This window comes from Mauremys reevesii, linkage group 5 (assembly GCF_016161935.1).
Source record: "Mauremys reevesii isolate NIE-2019 linkage group 5, ASM1616193v1, whole genome shotgun sequence".
NCBI lineage: Eukaryota > Metazoa > Chordata > Testudines > Geoemydidae > Mauremys > Mauremys reevesii.
In genome coordinates, this window is record NC_052627.1 from 138,173,199 (window position 1) to 138,197,413 (window position 24,215).

Consider the following 24,215-nt stretch of genomic DNA (forward strand, 5'->3'; position numbering starts at 1 on the left):
GGTATGTACATTGACTCTTCCCCTCTTCTTGTAGGACTAGCTGCTCTTCTCTTCTCCCTGGCCCTCCCACCTTCTGCTACTCCCTGCTGCAGCCTTCTTCACTTTCCAACTCAGCAAACCTGTTCCTGAGCGATACTTCTCCTTCACTAGCCGGTCTTTTCCTCTGCCCGGTTCTCATCATCACGTTTCCACTGGCCACTTTTCTCACCCAGCAGTCTCCCCTCTGCGTTCTCCAGTACCGCTTGGATATGCCAGTCCTGAGTTTTCCCTTCAGCCCCCTCTCGCCTTCCCTCCATTATCTGCTCGAATCCCCTTGAAAACTCAACCATAGTTTCCACCTGCATCTCCAAACCTCGGCTCTTCTCTTCCATCAGCTCTCTCAGGCAGAGCTTCATACAAACAAGCTCTTTTCAGGTACCTGCTCCGGGATCATTCCGCAGATTCCACATCTGGTCATCTTCACTGTCTGTTCCATTGCTTGGGTCACTACCACTGCTGCCTCTGTATCTGTCACACCCTTCCTGCCTAAGCGCCTGCCAAGGAGAGAGAAAACCCCACACCACACAAAAACAGAACGTCACCGCCCCTCCCCCAAACTCTCCTTACAATCCCACACGCTAACTCCCCTGTTCCCAGTTGTTTGCTGGCTTCTTTCCCACGGCTTGGCTGCCTTTATAGGCCCCCTAACCAGGGAAGCCCCTCGCCGGATCTGATGTGCTCACAGGCTCTGCATCGCTCAGCGCTCGGCCCGTACCAGCCTCTGCAAACTGAACACCGCAAACCAGCAAACTCTCCAGAACCCACTCGCCAGAGGCGACGCATAGGGAGTGTGTGCAGGGTGAAGCGCCCCCCAGATTTCTGCTTGGCATGCTGGGGGGTGGGAGGAAGAGGGGCTGTGTCCTTCTCCCGCTGACGCTGACCCCTGGAACGCTCGGCCCCATCCCCGACAGCTGGGCCCGGGCAGGGAGTGGAGGGGGCAGGACCAGCCACTTCTCATGTTGGCCGCTCAGGGTCTCTGCTCTGTGCAGCTCAGCGGCTGCCTGAGAGCCTGGTGGGGAGGTGGTGGGGGCTGCCCCATCAAGGCCAGGCTACCAGGGACAGGGGTCGAGCAAGCTGGAGTCCCCTGACCCCCTGGCATGTTTCTGGCTCACTCAGACCCTGTCCCCAGCAGCAGGGCTCTGGTGGGGGTGTCCCGGCCCTGCACCCCCAGCCAGTCTCTAGGGAGCTGCTGCACTGCACAGAGCAGTGACCTGGAGCGCTGGCTTCAGTCGCATGAGACGCGGCTCCCTCCTGCTCCTCGCCCGGACCCGGCTGCCAGGGAGACTGGCCGAATGTGCTGGGGGGAGGCGCGGCAGGAGAAGGACAGAGCCCCACGCAGGTAACTCTGGCAGGGCAGGGAGTGCATGGTGGCCGTGGGCTGGGCGCGGGGGTCGCTGGGCAGAGGAGACACGTGGGGCGGTCACGTGTCCTCCCCTTTATATTGTGGCCCCCCAGCACGGGGAGGCGCCAGTCGTCTTTGCCACTCACTGCCCCTAAGGAACAGGGGCTTGTCTCCCCTCTCCTCCAAGAGCTCTCCACTCCAGCTCCCTGTTTTCAGCTGTTTGCTGGCTCCAGGGCAGGGACTCTTTGGCAGAGCAGGGAATTAACCCCAGCAGTCTGAGCCCTCAGACAAGTGTCCGAACCACTGGGCCGTACGGTCTCCCCATAGGGCATTTCAATTGTGCTAAGAGGACGCCTGGGGCTGAGGCTCGTGCTGGTGATACGTGGTCAGGAACGGACCCAGCGTGACCCTCAGGGTGCAGGTTGAGCACGTGGGGCTGCCACATGTGATCTGAAGTCCTGAGGTGATGCTCAGGCAGGATGAATGTTGGGGTGCCCTTCCCCCCGCCAGTCGAGCCAGCTGGCCTGTATGGAAGTTGGCAAACGTTGGGCTTGGAGCTGCAGTTGAGCTTACATAGAAGCGTCACAGCAAGGAGGGACGTGGCCAGGGCCAGACCCAGGAGGAGAAGGACAGCAGTGATGATGCCCCGCATCCTGTGCTGCCAAGGGAAAGATTTCTCGGGAGGGTTTCCTTGAAGGAGAAGAAGAAATGTATCCATGGAAAGTTACAGCTCAAATGCCACTGACCGAGGAAACTCCACCCCCAAATCCAATACCTGCTCAGCCTCCTAGTCCCTGAGTGTGGTTAACAGCAACAGCAGAATGAGGCCAAATAAGGTCAGAACCGACCGGAATTCGAATGTGAACAGTGACCCTCCCTAAATCAGGAGTGACTCTAGTGCCAGGCAGGCGTCCTGTGAGAGAGATCTGGGAGCAGGATTTCACCCGGCCTAAGCATTTCTAGAGAGGGAAGTTTAGGGCTTGTGAAGTCCAGGCCCAAAGGAGTATTTTTAAGTGAGAAAAGGAACCTGAAACAACTTATGAAATATGAAAAGAGCGAGGCAGTGAAATGGCGGGAAATGATTCTGTGCAGGAGAAAAGTGGGGCTGACAGCAGCAGTGTGCTCAGAAGGGCCTTTCTACAGCATCCCTGTCTGATAACCCATCCCCAGTATGCTGGGCTCCTCCCTGCAAGGCAGCCAAGGGGCGAATCACAGGGCAAACACCTAAGACTGTGTCTCCCCTGCACATTAAAGGGAGAAGACTAGAGCTGCATTTGAGCCAGGATCTATGTGTAGACAGAAGTAAGTGTGCTCGGTGTGCTCTGGATTTGGTCTCTCCAAGGTGAACAGCAGCTGCTTGGAGATGCAAAACAGGCAGATTCTCCTCTCCCTGAAAGTCTCAGCCTGCCGCACCCCCTCCCTGTCTGATCTGGGCCTCAGCCATTAGCTCGTGCAGCTCCCCCATGGAGTGTGGTTCCTGGAACCAGCAGACAACACTCAGATGCCCAGATAATCCCCTTAAATTGCAGAAGTGGCTTCTCTCACAGTAACCAAAGGGTGAAGCTGCCTCTCACTAATGTACTGAGTTTACAGTTCTCAACCTTTCCTGAAACAGATTCTGGGAGGAGCCTCTCTGTCACCCAGCACAGGCTACATTCCCCTTGTGTTTTCCTTTGTCGCTGCAGAGAGCCTAGCTGAGCTCGGTGCAGAGCTGCAGCTGCCTACGGCCGCACCCTCCACTTCTGTCAGCCCCGTCTCCCTGCCTGTCTCCTGACCCTTCCTCTGTGTCTCTCATGTGTTCGAAACCAGAACAGCTGCCACACGGCACCTGGATTGCACTGAAACCAAAGGGGATAAACAACCTCTGGAGCAGGCCCTTGTTCAGCTGAGCCCTGCCCAACCACACGTAAAAACAATAGAACGGCCAGACTGGGTCAGACCAAAGGTCCATCCAGCCCAGTGTCCTGTCTGCCGACAGTGGCCAGTGCCCGGTGCCCCAGAGGGAATGAACAGAACAGGGAATCATCCAGTGATGCAGCCCCTGTCACCCATTCCCAGCTTCTGGCAAACAGAGGCTAGGGACACCATCCCTGTCCATCCTGGCTAATAGCCATTGATGGACCTATCGGCCATGAATTTATCTAGTTCTTTTTTGAACCCTGTTATAGTCTTGGCCTTCACAACATCCTCTGACAAGAAGTTCTACAGACTGACTGTGCTTTGAGTGAAGAAATACTTCCTTTTGCTTGTTTTAAACATGCTGCCTATTATTTTCACTTGGTGGCCCCTAGTTCTTTTGTTATGAGAAGGAGTAAATAACACTTCCTTATCTACTTTCTCCACACCGGTCATGATTTTAGAGATCTCAGTTATATCCCCCGCCTTAGTCATCTCTCTTCCGAGCTGAAAAGTCCCAGCCTTATTCATTTCTTCTATTATGGCAGCCGTTCCATATCCCTAATCACTTTTCAGAACCTTTTCCAGTTCCAATATATCTTTTTTCAGATGGGGCAACCACATCTGCATGCAGTATTCGAGATGTGGGCGTACTATGGATTTATACAGCGGCAAATGATATTTTCTGTTTTATTATCTGTCCATTTCTTAATGATTCCCAACATCCTGTTTGCTTTTTTGTCTGCCACTGCACATTTAGTGGATGTTTTCAGAGAACTGTCCACAATGACTCCAAGATCCCTCTCTTGAGTGGAAACAACTAATTTAGATCCCATCAAGTTATAAGTATAGTTGGGATTATGTTTTCCAATGTGTGTTACTTTGCATTAATCAACACTGAATTTCATCTGCCATTTTGTTGCCCAGTTACCCAGCCAAAGCCCTGAGAGGGGCCCCTTGTGCTGGGAGCTTTAGGAAAACAGCCTGGTCCTTATATCAAAACTTCCAGCTCCATTTCCTCCTTGTCCTTGGAGGAACAGGCTCCCTCCCCATCCCCGAGCCCTGGGGAAAACCCTTCTCTGCTAACACAGCTACATCTCCCTGCCCCTGCTCACGGTTAGACGCATGTGCTCGGGCAGGGAAGGGGCAGAGGGTAAGGAAAGGAGGTGTCACTGTGAAATGGGGGGATGAGAGGGAGCTGGTCCCCAGAGATGGGGGCTGTGAGGATTCGACCCTGGTGATCTCCTCCTGGGAGAGGCTGATGGTGGCAGTGAGCTGGGGAGGGGGAGCCTGGCTGGCTTTTATGGCCAGCCCATGGCACTGCGCTGCCCGGCAGGAGGCTGGGATGCTGGGCAGGGACTCCCATCTCTCCCCCTGTGCCCTTCTCCCGTTGGGGACTGGCAGGGGAGAGAACGCACTGGGAAGCACTGACCGAGCACCCTCGCCCACTGCCCGTGGTGCTGTCTGGCCAGCACAAGGCTGAGCTCTGGGTTCGTGGTCAGTGGAGCAAGCGGTCGCTGCCCAGGACGCTCTGCAGAGACCACAAAGCCAAGGAGAGGCCAGCGGGAGTCCAGGGTCCAGTGCAGCCTCTTGTGCTTACCTTTGGGCTGGGGAGCAGCTTCCGTCATCGGCATGTTCTCATAGATATCCTCATCCGCCATTGTCCTGCCTTCGCGCTGAGCCGAGCCCCTGATGACTGGCCTGTGGGTCCTTTCTGCAGCCTGCTGGGTTAGAGCCTCCCTCTGACAGCAGCCCTGGCCCAGAAATAGAAATGGGAAGTGATGCCTGGTGGTTGGATGAGGGAAGGAGGGGTAGTGGGAGGGGAGAGATAGTTGGATGGGGGAAGGAGGAGAAGGGAGTGGAGGGGGAGGGGTAGAAGAGGGGAGGGGGAGGCGGGTAGATGGGGATGGGGAAGGAGGGGAGGAGTAGAGGCGAGAGGTGGGCAGATGGGGGAAGGAGGGGAAGTGTAGGGGAGAGGTGCTTGGTTGGGGATGGGGAAGGAGGAGGAAGAGTGGAGTGGAGGGGAGAGACGGGTGGATGGGGGAAGGAGGCGTGAGGGAAGAGAAAGACGGCGCTCTGTCGGCAGCGGAGCTGTGGGCGGGATTCAAAGGGCTCTGGGCTGCCTTCTGCGGCAGGGAGTCCACAGCCCTTTAAATCCCCACCGCAGAAGCCGGTGCAGTCCGGCACGGTGTACTGGCTCCAGGTGATGGGTTTGGGACACTGGCTGGATCAGACATCACGTGATGGTAGCCTGGGGTAGGGGCAGGGCTGCTTGTAAAATGGAGCCTTCTGTATCACAGAGGGGAGACAAGGGGCTCGGAAAGACATAGGGGCTGGTGGGAGAGGCCCAGAGTCTTGCAAGGGGCTGGTAGAGCTCCCTCGCTCAGGGAGAGCTGGTGCCCTGGTAGAAAGGTAAAGGGCAGAAAGAGACCTGTGGAGGATCCAGACGGGATCCTGGGAGCACCTTCCCCCACACCAGCCAGAGGGAAAGGCCTGGCGGGAACTACCTGCAGTGAAGGCCAAGAGCCAACCCTTAAGGCCTGGTCGTCACTGCAGAAGAGGGACCTTAACTCAGAGAATCATAGAACCATCGAGCTAGAAGGGGCCGCAAGGGTCGTCTAGTCTAACCCCTGCCAAGCTGCCGGGTTTGCTGTGTCTAAACCATCCCAGACAGTCAGCGAGCCTTTGAAACCCTCCAGTGAAGGAGCTTCCACAACCCCGACCCCCAGGCATCTGTTCCATTGTCCTACTGTTCTTACAGTGAGGAAGTTTGTCCTGAGATTTAATCTCAATCTGCTGTGCTGTAGTTTAAACCCATCGCCCCTCGCCCTGCCATCTGCGGCAAAAGAGAACAACTTTTCCCCATCTTTTTTATGTCAATCTTTCAAGTGTTTGAAAGCCAACGTCATGTCCCCACTTAGTCTATTTTCCAAACCAAAATACCCAGTTCCTTCAGTCTTTGCTCAGACACCTTGCATTGCATTCCATCCCTCTGACCATCTGTGTCCACCTCGGGATACTCTCCAGTTTCTTTACATCCTTTCTATACATTGGTGACCAGAATTGGACACAGTTCTCCAGCTGAGGCCTACCCAGCACTGGGTTGAGCGGTCCTGTCAGCTCCTGTGACTTGCATGCGAGGCCTCTGTTAATGCAACCTTGAATTGCTTTTGCTTTTTCTGCAACTGCATCACATTGCTGACTCATGTTGAGGTTGGGATCCACCACAACTCCCCGATCCTTCTCAGCAGTGCTGCTGCCAAACTACTTTCCCCCCATTCTGTATTTGTGTATTTGGTTGTTCTTCCCTATGTGTAGCACCTTACGTTTGTCTTTGTTGAATTTCATGTTGTTGTCTATAGCCCAGTTCTCCAACTTAGCAAGATCCCTCTGAATTTTAGCTTTATCCTCCAAAGTGTTGTAACCCTTCCCTCCTAGCCTTGTGTCACCTGCAGACTCGATCAGTGTGTTCTCCATACCTACAGCCAGGTCAGTACTGAAGATGTTAAACAACACTGGACCTAGACCTTGAGTTAACTAACTTGAGGTAAAATCTGAGTGAAGACAAGGCCGTGTGTAGTTTTCACAGGAGTTGTTAGAAAGTCAAGTTAAAGCCTGTGGAGGAGCCTAACAACTAATGTGAAAAATATGACTTGCCTTGTCTCCATGAGGATTTAGTTTGAGTTAAGGACAAACCTTTCTCCCCATACAGACGAGGGCATCCGGAGCTTAGGAGCGCTGCAGGGGACTGCTTAGCATGGCGAGAAAGACTTTTAATTAAAATTAGAATCTTTTAGTTAAACCCAAATAACAAAACATGCAACCGAGAGAGTCGGAGACAACTGGGGGATGATAAATCTGAAACTGCTCTGCCTGAAATGAAACCTGCTGGTAAATTAATCCAATTTTCTGATCTGACTGTGCCCCTGAATAACTCAGAAACCTCCTGCCACACAGAGTACAAAGAGAGCCCGAATGCATGTTCTCTGGAGGTTAACACTAACGGAACTTGTTTTTAACAGGAAACCACCCTTTCCTCCTCTGAAAATGTTGTTTCTCGTGTCAGCTGAAGATGGAAGCTAGCTTAGAAAAACAACCTGATGCAGTAGGGCTTGAATACTGCATGCAGATGTGGTCGCCCCATCTCAAAAAAACGATATATTGGAATTGCAAAAGGTTCAGAAAAGGACAAAAAAATTATTAGGGATATGGAACTGCTTCCATATGAGGAGAGATTAATAAGACTGGGAGTTTTCAGCTTGGAATAGAAATGGCTAAGGGGAGATATGATTGAGGTCTATGAAATCATGAATGATGTAGAGAAAGTAGATAAGGAAGTGTTGTTTATTACATCTGATAATGCAAGAACTAGGGGTCACCCAATGAAATTAATAGGCAGCAGGTTTAAAACAAATAAAAGGAAATAATTCTTCACACAATGCACAGTCACCCATGGAACTTGTGCCAGAGGATGTTGTGAAGGCAAAGACCATAACAGGGTTCAAAAAAGAATAAGATAAATGAATGGAGGACAAGTCCATCAATGGCTATTAGCCAGGATGGACAGGGATGGTGTCCCCGGCCTCTGTTTGCCAGCAGCTGGGAATGAGCGACAGGGGATGGATCATTTGATGATTCCCTGTTCTGTTCATTCCCTCTGGGGCACCTGGCACTGGCCACTGTCGGCAGACAGGATACTGGGCTGGATGGACCTCTGGTCTGACCCAGTAGGGCCATTATTATGTTCTTAAGCTGGGTTCTGCCATGCTTATCCACACTGGGTTATACCTTCCCCCACAAGCAGCCTCACTCATTTCAAGGGGACCAGCTGCAAATTAAGGTATTTCTCATAGTGAGTAAAAGTGGTAAAATCTCACCCTCTGGCTTGGTCTACACTACGGAGTTAGGTCGACATGGTCCCATTGATGTAAGTGCCCTACTACACTGAGATCATAACTCCCTCTCCACGAGAGGCGTAGGGCTCATGTCGGTGTAATCAGGGCAATGCAGTGTCTGTGTAGACACTGAGGGTTACTTACATTGGCTGTTAGGGGTCATTCTTGTCAGTTTCACAGACAAGAAAGCTGGGGCGAGTGTGGAGCTCCAGCTAGAGCCCGGCTGCACCCTGGGCTCCTGGATCCCGGCTCCCAGCTGGGCTGTGTCTGACCAGCTCCCCACTCCCTGCTCGGAGCGGGGCTGCGCCTTAGGTCCTGACTCCCCGCTCCCAGCCTGTTTGCTGCCCAGGCTCTCCATGAGCTGGGCTGTGCCCGCCTGGTTCCCGCTTCGAGCCCAGATGTACCAAGGCTCCCAGCTCCCTGGTCCCCACTGGGAGCCTGGCAGCCACCCAGACTCTGGGCATGGAGCTCCCTGCTGGGAGCCTGGGTGGTTGCCGTACTCCTGGTGAGGAGCGGGGAGCTAAGAGCCCAGGGGTCAGCAAGGCTCCCAGTGGAGAGTCAGAAGCCAGGAGCCCAAGGGCAGCTGAGCTGAGCACCCAGACCTTCAGCATCCCACAAAAACATTTCATTTTGGTCAAAAAGCCACTTTTCACTGGAAAAATGTTGCAGTAACAAAAATTTAACCAGCTCTTGCAGAGATGCTAACAAATGAGTTTATTGAGAGAAGTGTTGATAGAGAGAAGACATTGACCGAAATAGAATATCAAACGGATACACACAAATATTTATGCCAGCGTTCTGATTCTGAGTTTCATTCATTCCGAGAACAGAAGGATACCATGTGACCTATTTATCCACTCAAACCTGAGCGACTGAGTTTGAACTTTAACGATGGAACATTCACAACCATCTGCAAGTGAACAACCTGCAGACAAAGAAATTATTCAGCAAATAGTTTTGAATAAAGAGAATCGTTATTACTGGATCAGGGCCCCATCCAGTTCAGGAAAACATGCGCGACCAGGACAGCACTTAAGTGTAACCCTTCTGCCCCTCTGAGTTGGCAGCAGCAAGGGCCGGGTTCAGTATCCAGGGGTTTCATTTCAATAACACAATGCAAAACCAGCTCAAGCCCCCACCCAGTGACCTGGGACAATTACATACCACCCCCCCAGGCGCCTCTAGGAGGCAATACTTCCCCACTCGCAAGCACGGAGTCTGAGTGTAGCAAAATCCTTTTAATAAAGGAGGGAAACAATGTGGCATCATATTGGGGAAATACCACAAACAGGATTCATAACATAAACCATGAGCAAAAGACCCACCAAGTAAGTTTGTCAATGTCCTTTTCCCCTTAGGGTCTTAAGTCCAATCACCCCAAAGTCCAACAACCCAAAAGTCTCTGTCCCTGGTCAGTGCCACCCCAGAGTTCAAAAGTTTATCTGCAGAGTTTTACCCCAGCAGCCTGAGTGGAAACAGAGGGGTACACGGGGTGTTAAGGAGCACCTTACGTGGGCCGAGGCTGACTGCCCCACCTCTCCAGGGAGTTCTGCTGCAGCCTTCACCACAACCAGCTCCACTCCACCAGCCGCTCCACTCCTCCAGCTGACCCGTGAGCCACTCCAGCCATCCCCGCAAACCGCTCCGCTCCACTCGCTTGTTGTTCTGTGGGCTGCTCCAACCATCCCACAGTCGGCTCAGCTCCGCTCCGCTCACTGTTCTGTGGGCCACTCCAACCGTCCTGTGAACCGCTCCGCTCGGCTCACTGTGCCATGGGCTGCTCCAACTGTCCTGCAAACTGCTCCACTCTTCCAGCTGCTTAGCAATATATCTTCAGGCTCCCCCACTTGTTAACACAGCATCCAGCTCACTAAGTTTAGCTTTTTTAGTGACTTCAGTTTGTAGTAGGGGAGCCCCAGGGCTGGTGCATTATTGACCCAAAGTGAACTCAGTTCAGCAGCTTCTAGCTAGATTTCTAATGGAATCAAAATTAGCTCTAATAGTCTACAGTGGAGAAAAGAGACAGTGCAATTGGTATGCCAGACCCTCAAAAGGGGGTCTATACCATCAGGTACATATACCAACCCCCAACCTCTCTCAATTTGCTGGATTTTGGAACCCATATCCCTTGTCTAGCAAGTGCTACTTAGTTGATGGTGAAACCCTCTGTCATAAAACAGTTTCTTAGTCCTTCATTCACATAATCAGGGTAACAACACTTTATTCCTCCTGCCCCAATAACAGAGAAATTGGGGATCCCACAGCTGTCAAAATGACCATTTTGGGCTGCCATGGACTCATGCTAGGCGGGGTGGGTGTGCCTATGCAAACAAGATCAGTCCCTGAAATTCTTTTTCACACTTGCCATAATTCACCACCAGATGTCAGGGTAGAGCTCATCCTGACTCTGCTTACATGAGCATGAGCTTAACATTAAGATTGCATGCTTAAGTGCTGTCCTGAACGGGGATTCATTTAAACTTCTGCTTAAGGGCTTTCCTAAATCAGGGCCTTTATTGGGTACTTGTGATGCAGGCAGCCCAGGTGTCAGCTCAAGCCAAGGTTCCCATGTCTCAGTGGAACACTGACAAATCCATGGCAGGGAGCAGTGTGCCTCACCCGAGTGGTAGTAGTGTTACAATAATGATTAGGTGTGTACGAATGTGTTTAGTGTTTAGACTTTACTGAATACTTGTGAGTTGCTGCCTCGTTAATCTGACATAACATCTGTATCCCGTGTTGTAAGGTGCTATCTGAGTGGTTCTATTGTGAGCCTCTGTGTCCGTGTAAACCACCAGACAGGAGAGGGACATAAATGGGTGGGAAGTGTGGGTCTCCAATGGGAGGTTTTACGTCATTCCTCACAGGAAAGGTCCAGCGACACCAGACTATTGTCAGATGTGGAAGAGGACCAAGACATTGGTAGTTCTGCCCCTTCCCCCCGAACACGAGTCGTGCGAGTAGATTCCTTCCATCAGCTGAGATTGCAGCCCAGAGCACGAGGGAAGAGGTGGATAAAAACCCCTAACAAGAAGGAACTGTATTTCTGTTTATATGTGTTTACCTGCTTTATCCTTGTAAATATCTCTCATTTCCTTTCCCTAGTTAATACATCTGGATTTAGTGTATTACAGGATTGGCTACAAGCGCGGTCTTTGGTGTGAAATCTAAGGTGACCCTCCTGATCCTGGGGTAAGTGACTGGTCCTTTGGCACTGGGCGTACCCTGAATATTGCTGTGATTCTTTGGGACCATCTATCACGGAGGCAGCTCACCTGGGTGGCAAGACAGATCGGAGCACCCAAGGGACTGGCTGTGACTCCATGTTGAGGCTGTTATGGTGCCTGAGGAGTTTGCACTTGATAATTTGTAGGTGAAATCTACGTCTAGAACTCACAGCCCATTTGGGGTTTGTGCCCGGCTCTCTAATAGCCCATCCTGAGACGGGTGCCATGCTCCTGAGTCACCGCAGGAAGCTTTGCAGAACCACCACCTAGAACGACCCCAGGCCTGGCCCAAACAGCAACAAGATTTAACAGATCACATTCCTTTAAAATTGATTAAATTATTGGTTGGTTATTGCATGTTGATTTATTTACTTAAGTTAATTATGTATTTAATTCATTATCACAATGTATAACTGACTAGCAGAGTCCCAAAATCAGGGATCCGTTGCACCTGACACACCAAGTGAGCATGACAGGTGGCGAAACGGACGGGGAATGGAAGGACCAGGGCAGTGAAGACAGGATTAATGGCTACAGAGGTAGCTATTGTACCACTCGATCCTTTCTGATGGTGCCATGTCACCTGAAAGAGTAGCAGTAAATAGAGAGAGAGAATAAACCCCACTCTTGTGACTGCAGCACAGAGCACCTGAGAAAGCCACGAGCTGTTTGCAAACACCCCGTACATAGAACGGGAAGTGAGAATTATCAGATAAATTGTCTGGTGTGAAATACACTTTTGCCAAGAGTCACACCATATTTGCTCCTGTTACTGACACAAATGTGATGTTTGCTGCTGAGCCCCATGAAGCCGGGGGAGAGTTCGCCGGATTCTCTACTGACTACAGGTGGTCAACATCTTTTGATCAACACCTCTTTTTTTTCCCAATGAAAACAGGCTTTTCTGTCAACACAGATTTCCGCAGGGATAGATTGATTTTTTGACCAAATCAAGTTGAAAAAAATCTGAATACAAAACGAAACCAAAAATATTCAGTTGCCATCAACTAAATATAAACCCCGATTTGAGCACTTCAATAGCTCAGACACAGGTTTTGATACAGGAGTGGGTGGGTGAGATTCTGTGGCCTCACAGGAAGCAACAAACACATGGATAAAACTAATACCACAAAGTCACAGGGAGACAGTTCTGAGCAATGGCATAAGCACCAGCAACACGACACCAACTACCCAACCACTGTAAAGTTCTGGAACACGTACGAGAGAGAACGAAGATGAAACCCCAGTGAGCACTATCCCATTTGTACAGTCTTAAAAATCTCTGAAACCTGGGCAGAAAACAACAGGCGAGGTTCTTTTGTGGAAAATGAAATTAGTCCATTTGGGGAATAATAATCCAAGCCACAGTCCATGGGCTGCAGGAACCCGCTAGGCAGTGAATCCAAAGAGCCCAGGAAGGTAGCAAGTTAGACACGAGTTAGCAATGTGCCAGGGTGCCAAGAAAAAAAAAGGCCACTGGAAATTTGGGCTGCAAACACAAAGGGGTCCCGTTGTAGAGCAGAGAGACACAGACAACAACCCTGCTCCCTGCCAATGTTCCCAGCCAACCTACAAGGCAAAGATACTGTAATGGGCAGTGGAGAGCGTTGACTTTCCATGGGAACTGCCAACAAGGTGACAAATAATATTAATTGCGGTGATGGTTCCATTGTGATGTGGACACCTGTCCCCAAAAATGGGACCGAAAGCAACTCAATACACGTAGGACAACACAGAGCTCTCAGATGGGAACAATGTTTGGCCACGGTTGACATGGGACAGATCAGTGCCCTAGCAGGGAAATGTCCCATTTTGATAAGATTATTAATATTAAAGTGAATCTGGGCCCATGGTATTTGCCTAGAATGCAGCATGGCTTCTCTCTCTTGTATTTAATTCAAAGGCTACACGCAAGCCCAGGAAGGAGTCGTGCAGAAAGGGATCTGGGGTCATAGTGGATCACAAGCTAAATATGAGTTAACAGTGTAACACTGTTGCAAAAAAAGAAACATCATTCTGGGATGTATTAGCAGGAGTGTTGTAAACAAAACACGAGAAGTAATTCTCCTGCTCTATTCCACTCTGATACGGCCCCAGAGGAGTATTATGTCCAGGGCTGGGTACTACATTTCAGGAAAAATGTGGACAAATTGGAGAAAGTCCAGAGAAGAGCAACAAAAATGATGAAAGGTCTAGAAAACATGACTGATGAGGGAATATTGAAAAAATTGGGTTTGTTTAGTCTGGAGAAGAGAAGACTGAGAGGGGACATGATAACAGTTTTCAAGTGCATAAAAGGTTGTTACAAGGAGGAAGGAGAAAAATTGTTCTTCTTAACCACTGACAATAGGAGAAGAAGCAATGGGCTTAAATTGCAGCAAGAGAGGTTTAGGTTGGACATTAGGAAAAACTTCCTAACTGTCAGGGTGGTTAAGCACTGGAATAAATTGCCTAGGGAGGTTGTTGAATCTCCATCATTGGGGATTTTTGTTTTTGTCGTTCTGTTTTTGTGTGGTGTGGGGTTTTCTCTCTCCTTGGTAGGTGCTTAGGCAGTAAGGGTGTGACAGACACAGAGACAGCAGTGGTAGAAGAGCCGAGGTTTGGAGATGCAGGTGGAAACTATGGTTGAGTTTTGAAGGAGATTCGAGCAGATGATGGAGGAAAGGTGAGAGGGGTCTGAAGGGAACACTCAGGACTAGCAGATCCAAGCTGGACTGGAGAACGCGGAGGGGAGACTGCTGGGTGAGAAAAGTGGCCAGTGGAAACGTGATGATGAGAACCGGGCAGAGGAAAAGACCAGCTAGTGAAGGAGAAGTAGAGCTCAGGAACAGGTTTGCTGAGTTGGAAAGTGAAGAAGGTTGCAGCAGGGAGTAGCAGAAGGTGGGAGGGCCAGGGAGAAGAGAAGAGCAGCTAGTCCTACAAGAAGAGGGGAAGAGTCAATGTACATACCCAGAGTTTGGAGCCCCAGGAGGACAGAGGATGACTTGCAGTTGATCGCAAGGGAGAACAAAAGATAAGAGGACTTGCATTCAGAAGGAATGGGAGGAAGGCTGGAGAATGGCACCAACACCAGGAAGAGGCAGGTCTACGTGACTGGTGACTGCTCACTAAGAAGAATGGACAGGCCTGGCAGCAGAGCTGATCCAGGGAACAGAAGGGTGAGCTGTCTGCCGGGAGCTAAGTTATGGGATGTGAAGATCTTGTAGGTGCTGGTCTCTGTCTGAGGGGTTGGAGCAGATACGGTTGTACCTCAGTGCTTGGCTGTAGACCAGGGGTCGGCAACCCACGGCACACGTGCCGAACACGGCACACAAGCCGATTTTGAGTGGCACGCAGATGCCTGCCGCTATCCCGGCCCCCCGCCCCACTCAGCCCCCCCGCCCACCGCTCTCCCCTGTAGGGGCAGGAGGCAGAAGATTGTTTCTGCGGTAGCCAAGCTTCCCCCTCCCCCACATCTTCCCCCAGCGTGGTGCTTTCCTGCCCCCCCCCGTCCCTGCGCCGATCAGCTGATGGCCCTAGTGAGGGGGAGAGGGAAGAGCGGCAGCGTGTACACAGCTCCGTAGGGACGCAGCCTGGGGGAAGGGGGTGGAACAGGGCACATCCCTTCCAGCCCCCTGCCATGAGCCGCTCAGGACAGGGGGCTGGGAGCACCCCCATGAGCCGAGCCTGTAGAATTGGGTATTGGAGAGTTGTCTGGCAGCCTCCTTCTGGTAGACTCCTGAGGGTCACAATGACAGTCTGGACCTATACATAGAATGCTTCCGCCAACATGCACAGGCAGAAATTGTGGAAAAACAACATTGCTTGCCTCATAACCTAAGTCGTGCAGAACGCAATGCCATCCACAGCCTCAGAAATAACCCTGACATTATAATCAAAGAGGCTGATAACGGAGGTGCTGTTGTCATCATGAACAGGTCTGACTACCAGAAGTCAAGAAAATCATTATTTATCGGGTGATTGTGAAACAATAACTCCACGATCCAAGGATTTTATTCAGTGACAGACCTGGAAACATACAAATTACAGAACCAGCCACACTGAGCGGCATAAGGGCAGCTGTCGCTGCCACAGCCAGAAATATCACAGCAAGACAAAGCGTCCCTGCCAATGGCCCCTCATTGGCAGGTGGCTGGAAAACATACTCCATAGCTTGGAAATTAAGGCGCTTTCTGAGGTGCTGGGACCTGCATGTCACAACCCAGCCCATCCATGGGCCTGCTTACAAATCCACCTGAAAGGCCGAAAGCACTTGGCATCATTCCACAAATTCCGGTTTCTTGGGTAGGTCTGAACACAGTCTTCTCCAACACCTCTGTCCGGATCGTAATTGTTTGGCTCATTCTCCACCCAGAACCTACGGATCAGAGTGTTAATGTCTCCGTGGAGAACCACAGCCAATTCCTGAGCTCAGTTCTGCTCTGTGGACTCTGTTGTTGGCAGGGGACCAAGACACCCAGCAATGACGCGGTGAAGCGATGCAGCCCCCCGCCACCCCTCAGAGTTCTCCACAGCTCTTGTGGCCATGGTAACGAAGGGCTTCTGACGGCCGGGGGTAGCACCTGCCCTGCGCCTGACAGGCCAGCAAAGAGCCAAAGTCAGTGTGTGGCTCCAAATGCTGAGCAGCAGCAACTCGGATCTCAGTGCCCAGAACCAGAGCAGGTGGCACAGCACGTCCCAGGCACCCCCGAGATGGGAACGCAGGAACGGGAAGAGACGGCAGCGGGGGCCAGTCATTAACTTCTCCCTGGCCCTGCTTATGGGCCTCGCCCACAGCCCCCTGAGGTCACTGCACCGACTGCAGCTGGCTCCGGCCATGCCCCCGGCCCCACAGCCTCCCCGTGCCCAGCCTGACCAAGGGGAGAGCGCAGCGCAATCCCAAGGAGAGCGGGAACCTGCCGCTCACTCCAGACTCCCCTGGCTGCACTGAGTCGACTTGGGGCCAGACCCTCAGCTGGTGTAAATCCCTGTGGTTCATTCCAGTCAATGCCGAGTTACCCAGGGGAGGCTCTGGCCCTGGGTCTCAGTGGGCACTGAACACACACTCCGTGTTTAGGCTCCTGCTCTAAGCAAAGGGGCATTAGCAGAAATTCCTGAGGGGATTCACTGCTGTCGTGGCAGCGCCCGGTGGCCTCCCTCAGGATCGGGCCCACTGTACCAGGTGCTGCATAGACACCAGGGGCCGTACAGACGCTGCCCGAAAGAGCTTGTGAGCAAACGTGTAATAAATAATCACGTCTCTCAAGCTTTACTCACCCCCTGCTTGCGCCTGCTCTGTATTCTGTGCCATCCACCCAGCGCCAGCTGCCTTCTGTCTCCCGGTCGGTGAGTCCAATCCAGTGAGCTTCTCCCTTGGTCTCCTTGGAGAGAAACTCCTGCACAACACAGTTTGCAGCATGTGCAGGTCACCCAAGAGAGGCTGCAGGATGCAGCCACAGCTGCCTGGGCTGAACAGATTTTGGGGGAGAGGAAAGGGCGTCTGGTGGTGTGAGCAGGGCACTGGGCAGCGGGAGATGCAGTGTCCTGCCCCCAACGCCGACATTGACTAGCTGGGGGACCCTGAGGGAGACCTGGAGCATCTCGGTGTGTGTGTCTGCGTCTGCATCTGTGTCACACCAGCCCCCTGCCCTTGCAGGAGGCAAAGCTCGGAGCAGAGAACTGGGTGCAAAGTCTGGCCCTGCTGGAGGGTGGGATTTTCCTCCTCAGAAAGTGCCGCAGAGGCACCTTGCATCTGAAGAAGTGGGTATTCACCCACGAAAGCTCATGCTGCAGAACGTCTGTTAGTCTATAAGGTGCCACAGGATTCTTTGTTGCTTTTGCAGAGGCATGGGGTGAGGGCTGCAGTGGGCACGTGGGGAGAGAGGATTCTCTGAGAGGTGCATGGCCTCTTGCACACAAGCCTTCCAGATACAGGCTTCTAGATTGTCCAGCAGGAGCTCAGGCCTGGGGAGAGGGATCAAAGGGGTCCTCACTGGGAAAGGCCATTGGGTTTGCAGGAAATGCTACATGGGAAGTAGGGAAAATCAGAAATGAGCCTGACCCCAAATCCCCCTCCCCCGGCACCCCAGACTCTGGGAAGTCTAGATCCTGGCTCTGTTCCTCTGCCCCATCTCTGCTTTTAAACTAATCAGTGAAACCCTTGAGACAGGTTCCAAGGCTTCGCATCCCTTGCGGGATAATTTGCCACAAGACACATCACAGATTTTCAACCTCAGCTGCCACCTTCCACCTCTTTCTGGTATGAAACAAGGCACTGACCCATTATCCAAGCTCCTAGGAGCTTCCTGCGCTCACCTGTTCCGCCTGGGAGGAGACAGAGGTCAGGTGCGAGTCCTGAGACACACAGAACTGCTCGGCCTCGTCCCACGACTTCCTTTCTTGTGAAAAGTAATAAAAGTTCCCATTGAAAAACGTCCAGCCCCTGGAGAGCTTTGTCAGTAGGTAACCTAGGAGCAGAGACTGAGGTGAGAAGCCCAGGCTAACGTCACAGGGACACACGCAGGGAGCCCAGAGATTCTAGTGCTGCATTTCCCTTCCCCTTCAGCTGTCCCAAGGCCACGGAACTTCTGAGTGGGTGCTCCCATTAGGCTAACGAGGCCTAGAGTGTAATTTAACTCCACACTGATCACCACGGTGTGGGCCCAGGTGCAGCCACCGGTGATTTTTAATGGAGGAGAACTCGGGGCTGGAGAAAGTCACTGCGTTGTCAGCCTGGGAGCCTGAAATCCTCCGTTCATCGTCAGCACCAGCAGAACGGCACCAGCCAGCACTGCAGCTAGTACTTACTGCAGCGACCTTGCACTGCTGCTCGCGCTGCACTGACGTTGTCTAGCCGGATCCGGATTTCTCCATACGCTGCACTGACATTACCCAGCTGGGCTTTCAGCAGCCGGACTCCTGCCTGCGCTTCATCCAATAGCTGCAGAGCTAGAAAAAAGTCACCGTGACGTCAGTGGAGATGCAGAACACTTGATTATCAGCACTGGCAGTAGAGCAGCACCTGCAGGCCCCTGTGTGCCAGGCGCTGTACGGACAGGAGGGGACAGTCCCTGCTCTCAACAGCTCACAGTCAAAATAGACACGAGGTGGGAGAAATAAAGGATGATTTTCCTGCAGGGGAACTGAGGTGCAGGGAGAGGTGCCCAAGATCACACAGGAAGTTTGCAGCAGAGCTGGGAATTGACCCCAGCTCTCCTGAATTCTAGCCCTGTCCCCCCAATCTCCCCAGCCACCTCTTTCCAATCGCTCCCCCCTTGTGAGCTGTGAGCGGGTCCCCTGCAGCATGGGGCAGAGCTGGGGCTGCAAGAACATCCATGGCCCCGAGCCCTGGCCCCGGGCTCCAGGCCGGGTTTTGAACAGCCCAGCGTTCAGGCGAGTTCTGTGCCGGGGTTTAGTTCAGGCCCATTTTCTAACTGGACGCTGAATAACCTGATCCATGGACGGGTTTGTATGTGCAGCCCTGTGCCAGACAGACAGACAGTTGTGAGATGTGGCCACAAGGGGGCGCGCTGCCTCCAGCAATGGGACTGTGGCAGGTACCCAAATTATTGGAGCTGCACAGGGAGGGCTCAGGGACTGGGGGGCAAATGGAGACCCACGAGTGCAGCTCCACTGACGTCCTGCTTACACCAGGGTCTGAATTCGGCCCTGTGTGTCTCATGAGCTGCATCCGTCTTTCCCGCCAATGCAACCCTGACAATACAGGGGCCAAGGTGAAAACTATGGAGCGAAGGGAGCAACAGTGAAAGGACGGAAGATGGTGACCACTAGGCATCCTGCGCAGGAGCATGGGGCGGATGCAGCCAGCCTGCCACTGCCAGGAAGGGAGCTAGGAGGGAGCCTGGAGCAGCCACCCGTCCCTGGGAACAGAGCCTCCGCTGGCAGAGGAAGGTGCAGAGCAGCAGCTCGTTAGACAGGGGACGGGATCACCTGGCAGGGAAGTCTATGGAGAGGAGCAGGAGGATGCCAGGCACCCACAATCCCTGTAGTCAGGAACTGACCCTGGTGCCTAAGACCCTCCTCCTGCGACTTACTGTCCGATCCCTTTGCTGACGTGTCCGAGGCTTTGTCAGGCTGCAGAGAGACTTGGAGCTTCTGCACCGCTTCTTCAACCGCTTGCAGCTTGCTCTGTGCCCCGAGATCTAGAAATCACACGTCTGCAGGTCAGCGACCGAACCGAACTGTGGCTGGAGACCAGCCGCGCACAGAGAAGGAACATGCTCCGAGCGCGAGGCTGTTCTCTATGACATCTTTTATTGTAATCTTGGACAGCTTCCCTCCCGAGGAGCGACACCGGCACAGCCAAGGCCCCGTTCGGGGCTCTCTCCTGGTGTATGTCACAGAGCAGTGACCTGGAGCGGCCGGCTTCAGCCTCATGAGAGGCGGCTCCCTCCTGCTCCTCGCCCGGGCCCGGCTGCCAGGGAGACTGGCCGAATGTGCTGGGGGGAGGCGCGGCGGGAGAAGGACAGAGCCCCCCGCAGGTAACTCTGGCGGGGCAGGGAGTGCATGGTGGCCCTGGGCTGGGCGCGGGGGTCGCTGGGCAGAGGAGATACGTGGGGCGGTCACGTGTCCTCCCCTTTAGATTGTGGCCCCCCAGCACGGGGAGGCACCAGTCGTCTTTGCCACTCACTGCCCCTAAGGAACAGGGGCTTGTCTCCCCTCTCCTCCAAGAGCTCTCCACTCCAGCTCCCTGCTTTCAGCTGTTCGCTGGCTCCAGGGCAGGGACTCTTTGGCAGAGCAGGGAATTAAACCCAGTCTGAGCTTAGAAAGTTTGTGCTAGTATCAAAGCAGCAGAGCAAGATCTTACAGCTCCAATCGAACTCCCTGGAGTAGGAGATTTATTTGGAGGGTGTGACGTTACTGATATAAATGGGGACCATATAGAACATGGGTTGCAACCAAGGTCCTGTAGTGGCACCAAATCTTAGATAAAGGGGGTCATCTAAGGTGTCTAAGACCAGATTATGGGTTGCTGGTTATAATTATGCTGTCTGTATGTCTGTGTCATTTTAGTTGAAGTTATGAATGTTGGCTCTATGCTGTCTGTATTTCAAGTTGGTGCTGTGCTTCTGGGGGAAGCATCCCAGACAAGCTGGTGTTAGCTCTGCTTAGCCTGCTTGATGGCCCATTAAGGACCATCAGCTACACAATTGACCCATGGAGAGAAGGCAGACACGCCTTGTGACTCAGCAAGGTATGCAGAGACTTGTCCATGTGACTGCAGACTCCATTTTGCTGTGATTTTCCACAGTAAGAACAAAGAGGTTCTTACACCTGGAAAAGCCTATATAAGGCTGATGCATCATCTCCATCTTGTCTTCAACCCTGCTTCTTACCGCTGGAGGGAGTTTGCTACAAGCTGAAGCTCTACACAAAGGACTGAGGACCCATCCCAGCGGGGGATGTTCTCCAGAGACTTGATTTGAACGTGCAGTTTACTCCATCACTGCTGCAAGCCTGAACTAAGAACTTTGCCATTACTGTATGTAATTGATTCCATTTAACCAATTCTACCTCTCATTTCTACCTTTTTCCCTTTGTAAATAAACCTTTAGATTTTAGATTCTAAAGGATTGGCAACAGCGTGATTTGTGGGTAAGATCTGATGTGTATATTGACCTGGGTCTAGGGCTTGGTCCTTTGGGATCAAGAGAACTTTTTTCTTTTATTGGGGTGTCGGTTTTCATAACCATTTATCCCCAGGACAAGTGCACTGGTGGTGATACTGGGAAACTGGAGTGTCTAAGGAAATTGCTTGTGTGACTTGTGGTTAGCCAGTGGGGTGAGACCGAAGTCCTTTTTGTCTGGCTGGTTTGGTTTGCCTTAGAGGTGGAAAAACCGCAGCCTAGGGCTGTGACTGCCCTGTTTGAGCAATTGGTCCTGATTTGGCACTCTCAGTTGGGTCCCACCAGAACCGCACCGTCACAGAGGGACAGACTGGAAACGCAGTCAGTATTCTGCTGAAATGTGGAGGTGTCCCCCTCCCCTCCAGTCGAGCCAGCTGGACTTTATGTAAGTTGGCAAACGTTGGACTTGGAGCTGCAGTTGAACTTACCTGGAAGTATCACAGCAAGGAGGGACGTGGCCAGGGCCAGACCCAGGAGGAGAAGGACAGCAGTGACGACAATGCCCCGTACCCTGTGCTGCCAAGGGACCAATGTCTCAGGAGGGATTCCTTGAAGGAGAAGAAGAAACGTATCCATGGAAAGTTACAGCTCAGATGCCACTGACCAAGGAAACTCCACCCCCCAAATCCAACTGTTCCGTAACACTATCCTCTTTGGAACCGCCTTTCAGGTAGTTGAAAGCAGCTATCAAATCCCCCCTCATTCTTCTCTTCTGCAGACTAAACAATCCCAGTTCCCTCAGCCTCTCCTCATAAGTCATGTGCTCCAGCCCCTTAATAATTTTTCTTGCCCGCTGGACTCTTTCCAATTTTTCCACATCCTTCTTGTAGTGTTGGGCCCAAAACGGGACACAGTGCTCCAGATGAGGCCTCACCAATGCCGAATAGAGGGGAATGATCACGTCCCTCGATCTGCTGGCAATGCCCCTCCTTCTACAGCCCAAAATGCCGTTAGCCTTCTTGGCAACCAGGGCACACTTTTGACTCATATCCAGCTTTTCCTTTGTCGCTGCAGAGAGCCTAGCTGAGCTCAGTGCATAGCTGCCGCTGCCTAAGGCCGCACCCTCCACTTCTGTCAGCCCCATCTCCCTGCCTGTCTCCTGACCCTTTCTCTGCATCTCTTATGTGTTCAAATCTGGAACAGCTGCCACACGGCATCTGGATTGCACTGAAACCAAAGGGGATAAACAGGCCCTTGTTCAGCTGATACCTGCACAACCAAACATAAGAATGTGAGAACGGCCAGACTGGGTCAGACCAAAGGTCCATCTACCCCAGTGTCCTGTCTGCAGACAGTGGCCAGTGCCAAGTGCCCCAGAGGGAATGAACAGAACAGGGAATCATCAAATGATCCATCCCCAGTCGCCCATTCCCAGCTTCTGGCAAAGAGGTTAGGGACACCATCCCTGTCCATCCTGGCTAATAGCCAATGATGGACCTGTCCTCCATGAACTTATCTAGGAACTCTGTTGTGGTCCTGGCCTTCACAATATCCCCTGACAAGGAGTTCCACAGGTTGACTGTGCATTTTGTGAAGAAATACTTCCTTTTGTTTGTTTTGTTTGTTTGTTTTAAACCTTCACTTGGTGACCCCTAGTTCTTGTGTTATGAGAAGGAGTAAATAACACTTCCTTATCTACTTTCTCAACACCAGTCATGATTTTATAGATCTGTCATATTCCCACTTAGTCGTCTCTTTTCCAAGCTGAAAAGTCCCAGTCTTATTAACCTCTCCTCATATGGCAGCCACTCCATACCCCTAATCCCTTTTCTGAACCTTTTCCAATTCCAATATATCTATTTTGAGATGGGGCAACCACATCTGCACGCAGTATTCAAGACGTGGGTGTACCATGGATTTATATAGAGGCAATAGGATATTTTCTGTCCCTTTCTTAATGATCCTGAACATTCTGTTCGCTTTTTTGAAGCTGCTGCACATTGAGTGGATGTTTTCGGAGAACTGTCCACAGTGACTCCAAGATCCCTCTCTTGAGTGGAAACAGCTAATTCAGACCCCATCGTGTTATAGGTATAGTTGGGATTATGTTTTCCAATGTGCGTTACTTTGCATTAATCAACATTGAATTTCATTTGCCATTTTGTTGCCCAGTCACCCAGCCAAAGCCCTGAGAGGGGCCCCTTGTGCTGGGAGCTTTAGGAAAACAGCCTGGTCCTTATCTCAGAATTTCCAGCTCCATTTGCTCCTTGTCCTTGCAGGAACAGGCCCCCTTCCCTCCCCATCCCCAAGCCCTGGGGAAAACCCTTCTCTGCTAACACAGCTACATCTCCCTGCCCCTGCTCACGGTTAGACGCGTGTGCTCGGGCGGAGAAGGGGCAGCGGGTAAGGAAAGGAGGTGTCACTGTGAAATGGGGGGATGAGAGGGAGCTGGTCCCCAGAGATGGGGGCTGTGAGGATTCGACCCTGGTGATCTCCTCCTGGGAGAGGCTGATGGTGGCAGTGAGCTGGGGAGCGGGAGCCTGGCTGGCTTTTATGGCCAGCCCATGGCACTGCGCTGCCCGGCAGGAGGCTGGGATGCTGGGCAGGGGCTCCCATCTCTCCCCCTGTGCCCTTCTCCCGCTGGGGACTGGCAGGGGAGAGAACGCACTGGGAAGCACTGACCGAGCACCCTCGCCCACTGCCCGTGGTGCTGTCTGGCCAGCACAAGGCTGAGCTCTGGGGACGTGGTCAGTGGAGCAAGCGATCGCTGCCCAGGACACTCTGCAGAGACCGCAAAGCCAAGGAGAGGCCAGCGGGAGTCCAGGGTCCGGTGCAGCCTCTTGTGCTTACCTTTGGGCTGGCGAGCAGCTTCCGTCATCGGCATGTTCTCATAGCTAGTGTCCCTCACCATTGTCCTGCCTTCGCGCTGAGCCGAGCCCCTGATCACTGGCCTGTGGGTCCTTTCTGCAGCCTGCTGGGTTAGAGCCTCCCTCTGACAGCAGCCCTGGCCCAGAAATAGAAATGGGATGTGATGCCTGGTGGTTGGATGAGGGAAGGAGGGGTAGTGGGAGGTGTGGAGATGAGAGATGGTTGGATAGGAGAGGGAGGTGGAGGGGAGAGGGCATGGAGGGAAGAGCTGGTGGATGGGGAAGGAAGGGGAGGGGAGAGATGGGTGGATGGGGAAGGATGGGGGAGAGGAGAGGCGGTTGGATGGGGGAAGGAGCGGAACGGGGGAGGGGAGTGGAGGACA

At 52.5% G+C, this 24,215-nt stretch overlaps 3 protein-coding genes across 4 annotated transcripts in view; 1 reads left to right on the forward strand and 2 right to left on the reverse strand.

Moving 5' to 3' along the window:
- LOC120406477 (C-type lectin domain family 4 member F-like) overlaps positions 1-24,215 on the reverse strand; it is a 331,059-nt gene that overhangs the window by 215,788 nt on the left and 91,056 nt on the right. The gene's annotated exons all lie outside the window — the stretch shown is intronic.
- The window catches only part of LOC120406480 (C-type lectin domain family 4 member F-like), a 218,224-nt gene that overhangs the window by 83,762 nt on the left and 110,247 nt on the right, over positions 1-24,215 (forward strand). The gene's annotated exons all lie outside the window — the stretch shown is intronic.
- LOC120406482 (C-type lectin domain family 4 member F-like) overlaps positions 15,340-24,215 on the reverse strand; it is an 82,394-nt gene continuing 73,518 nt past the window's right edge. The window contains exons 2-3 of the mRNA XM_039541374.1: positions 16,656-16,774; positions 15,340-15,756 (exon numbers count right to left, since the gene is read on the reverse strand). Of these exons, the coding sequence (XP_039397308.1) occupies positions 15,594-15,756; positions 16,656-16,774 (282 nt within the window). The 3' untranslated portion in view covers positions 15,340-15,593. The remainder of the gene's footprint in view (positions 15,757-16,655; positions 16,775-24,215) is intronic.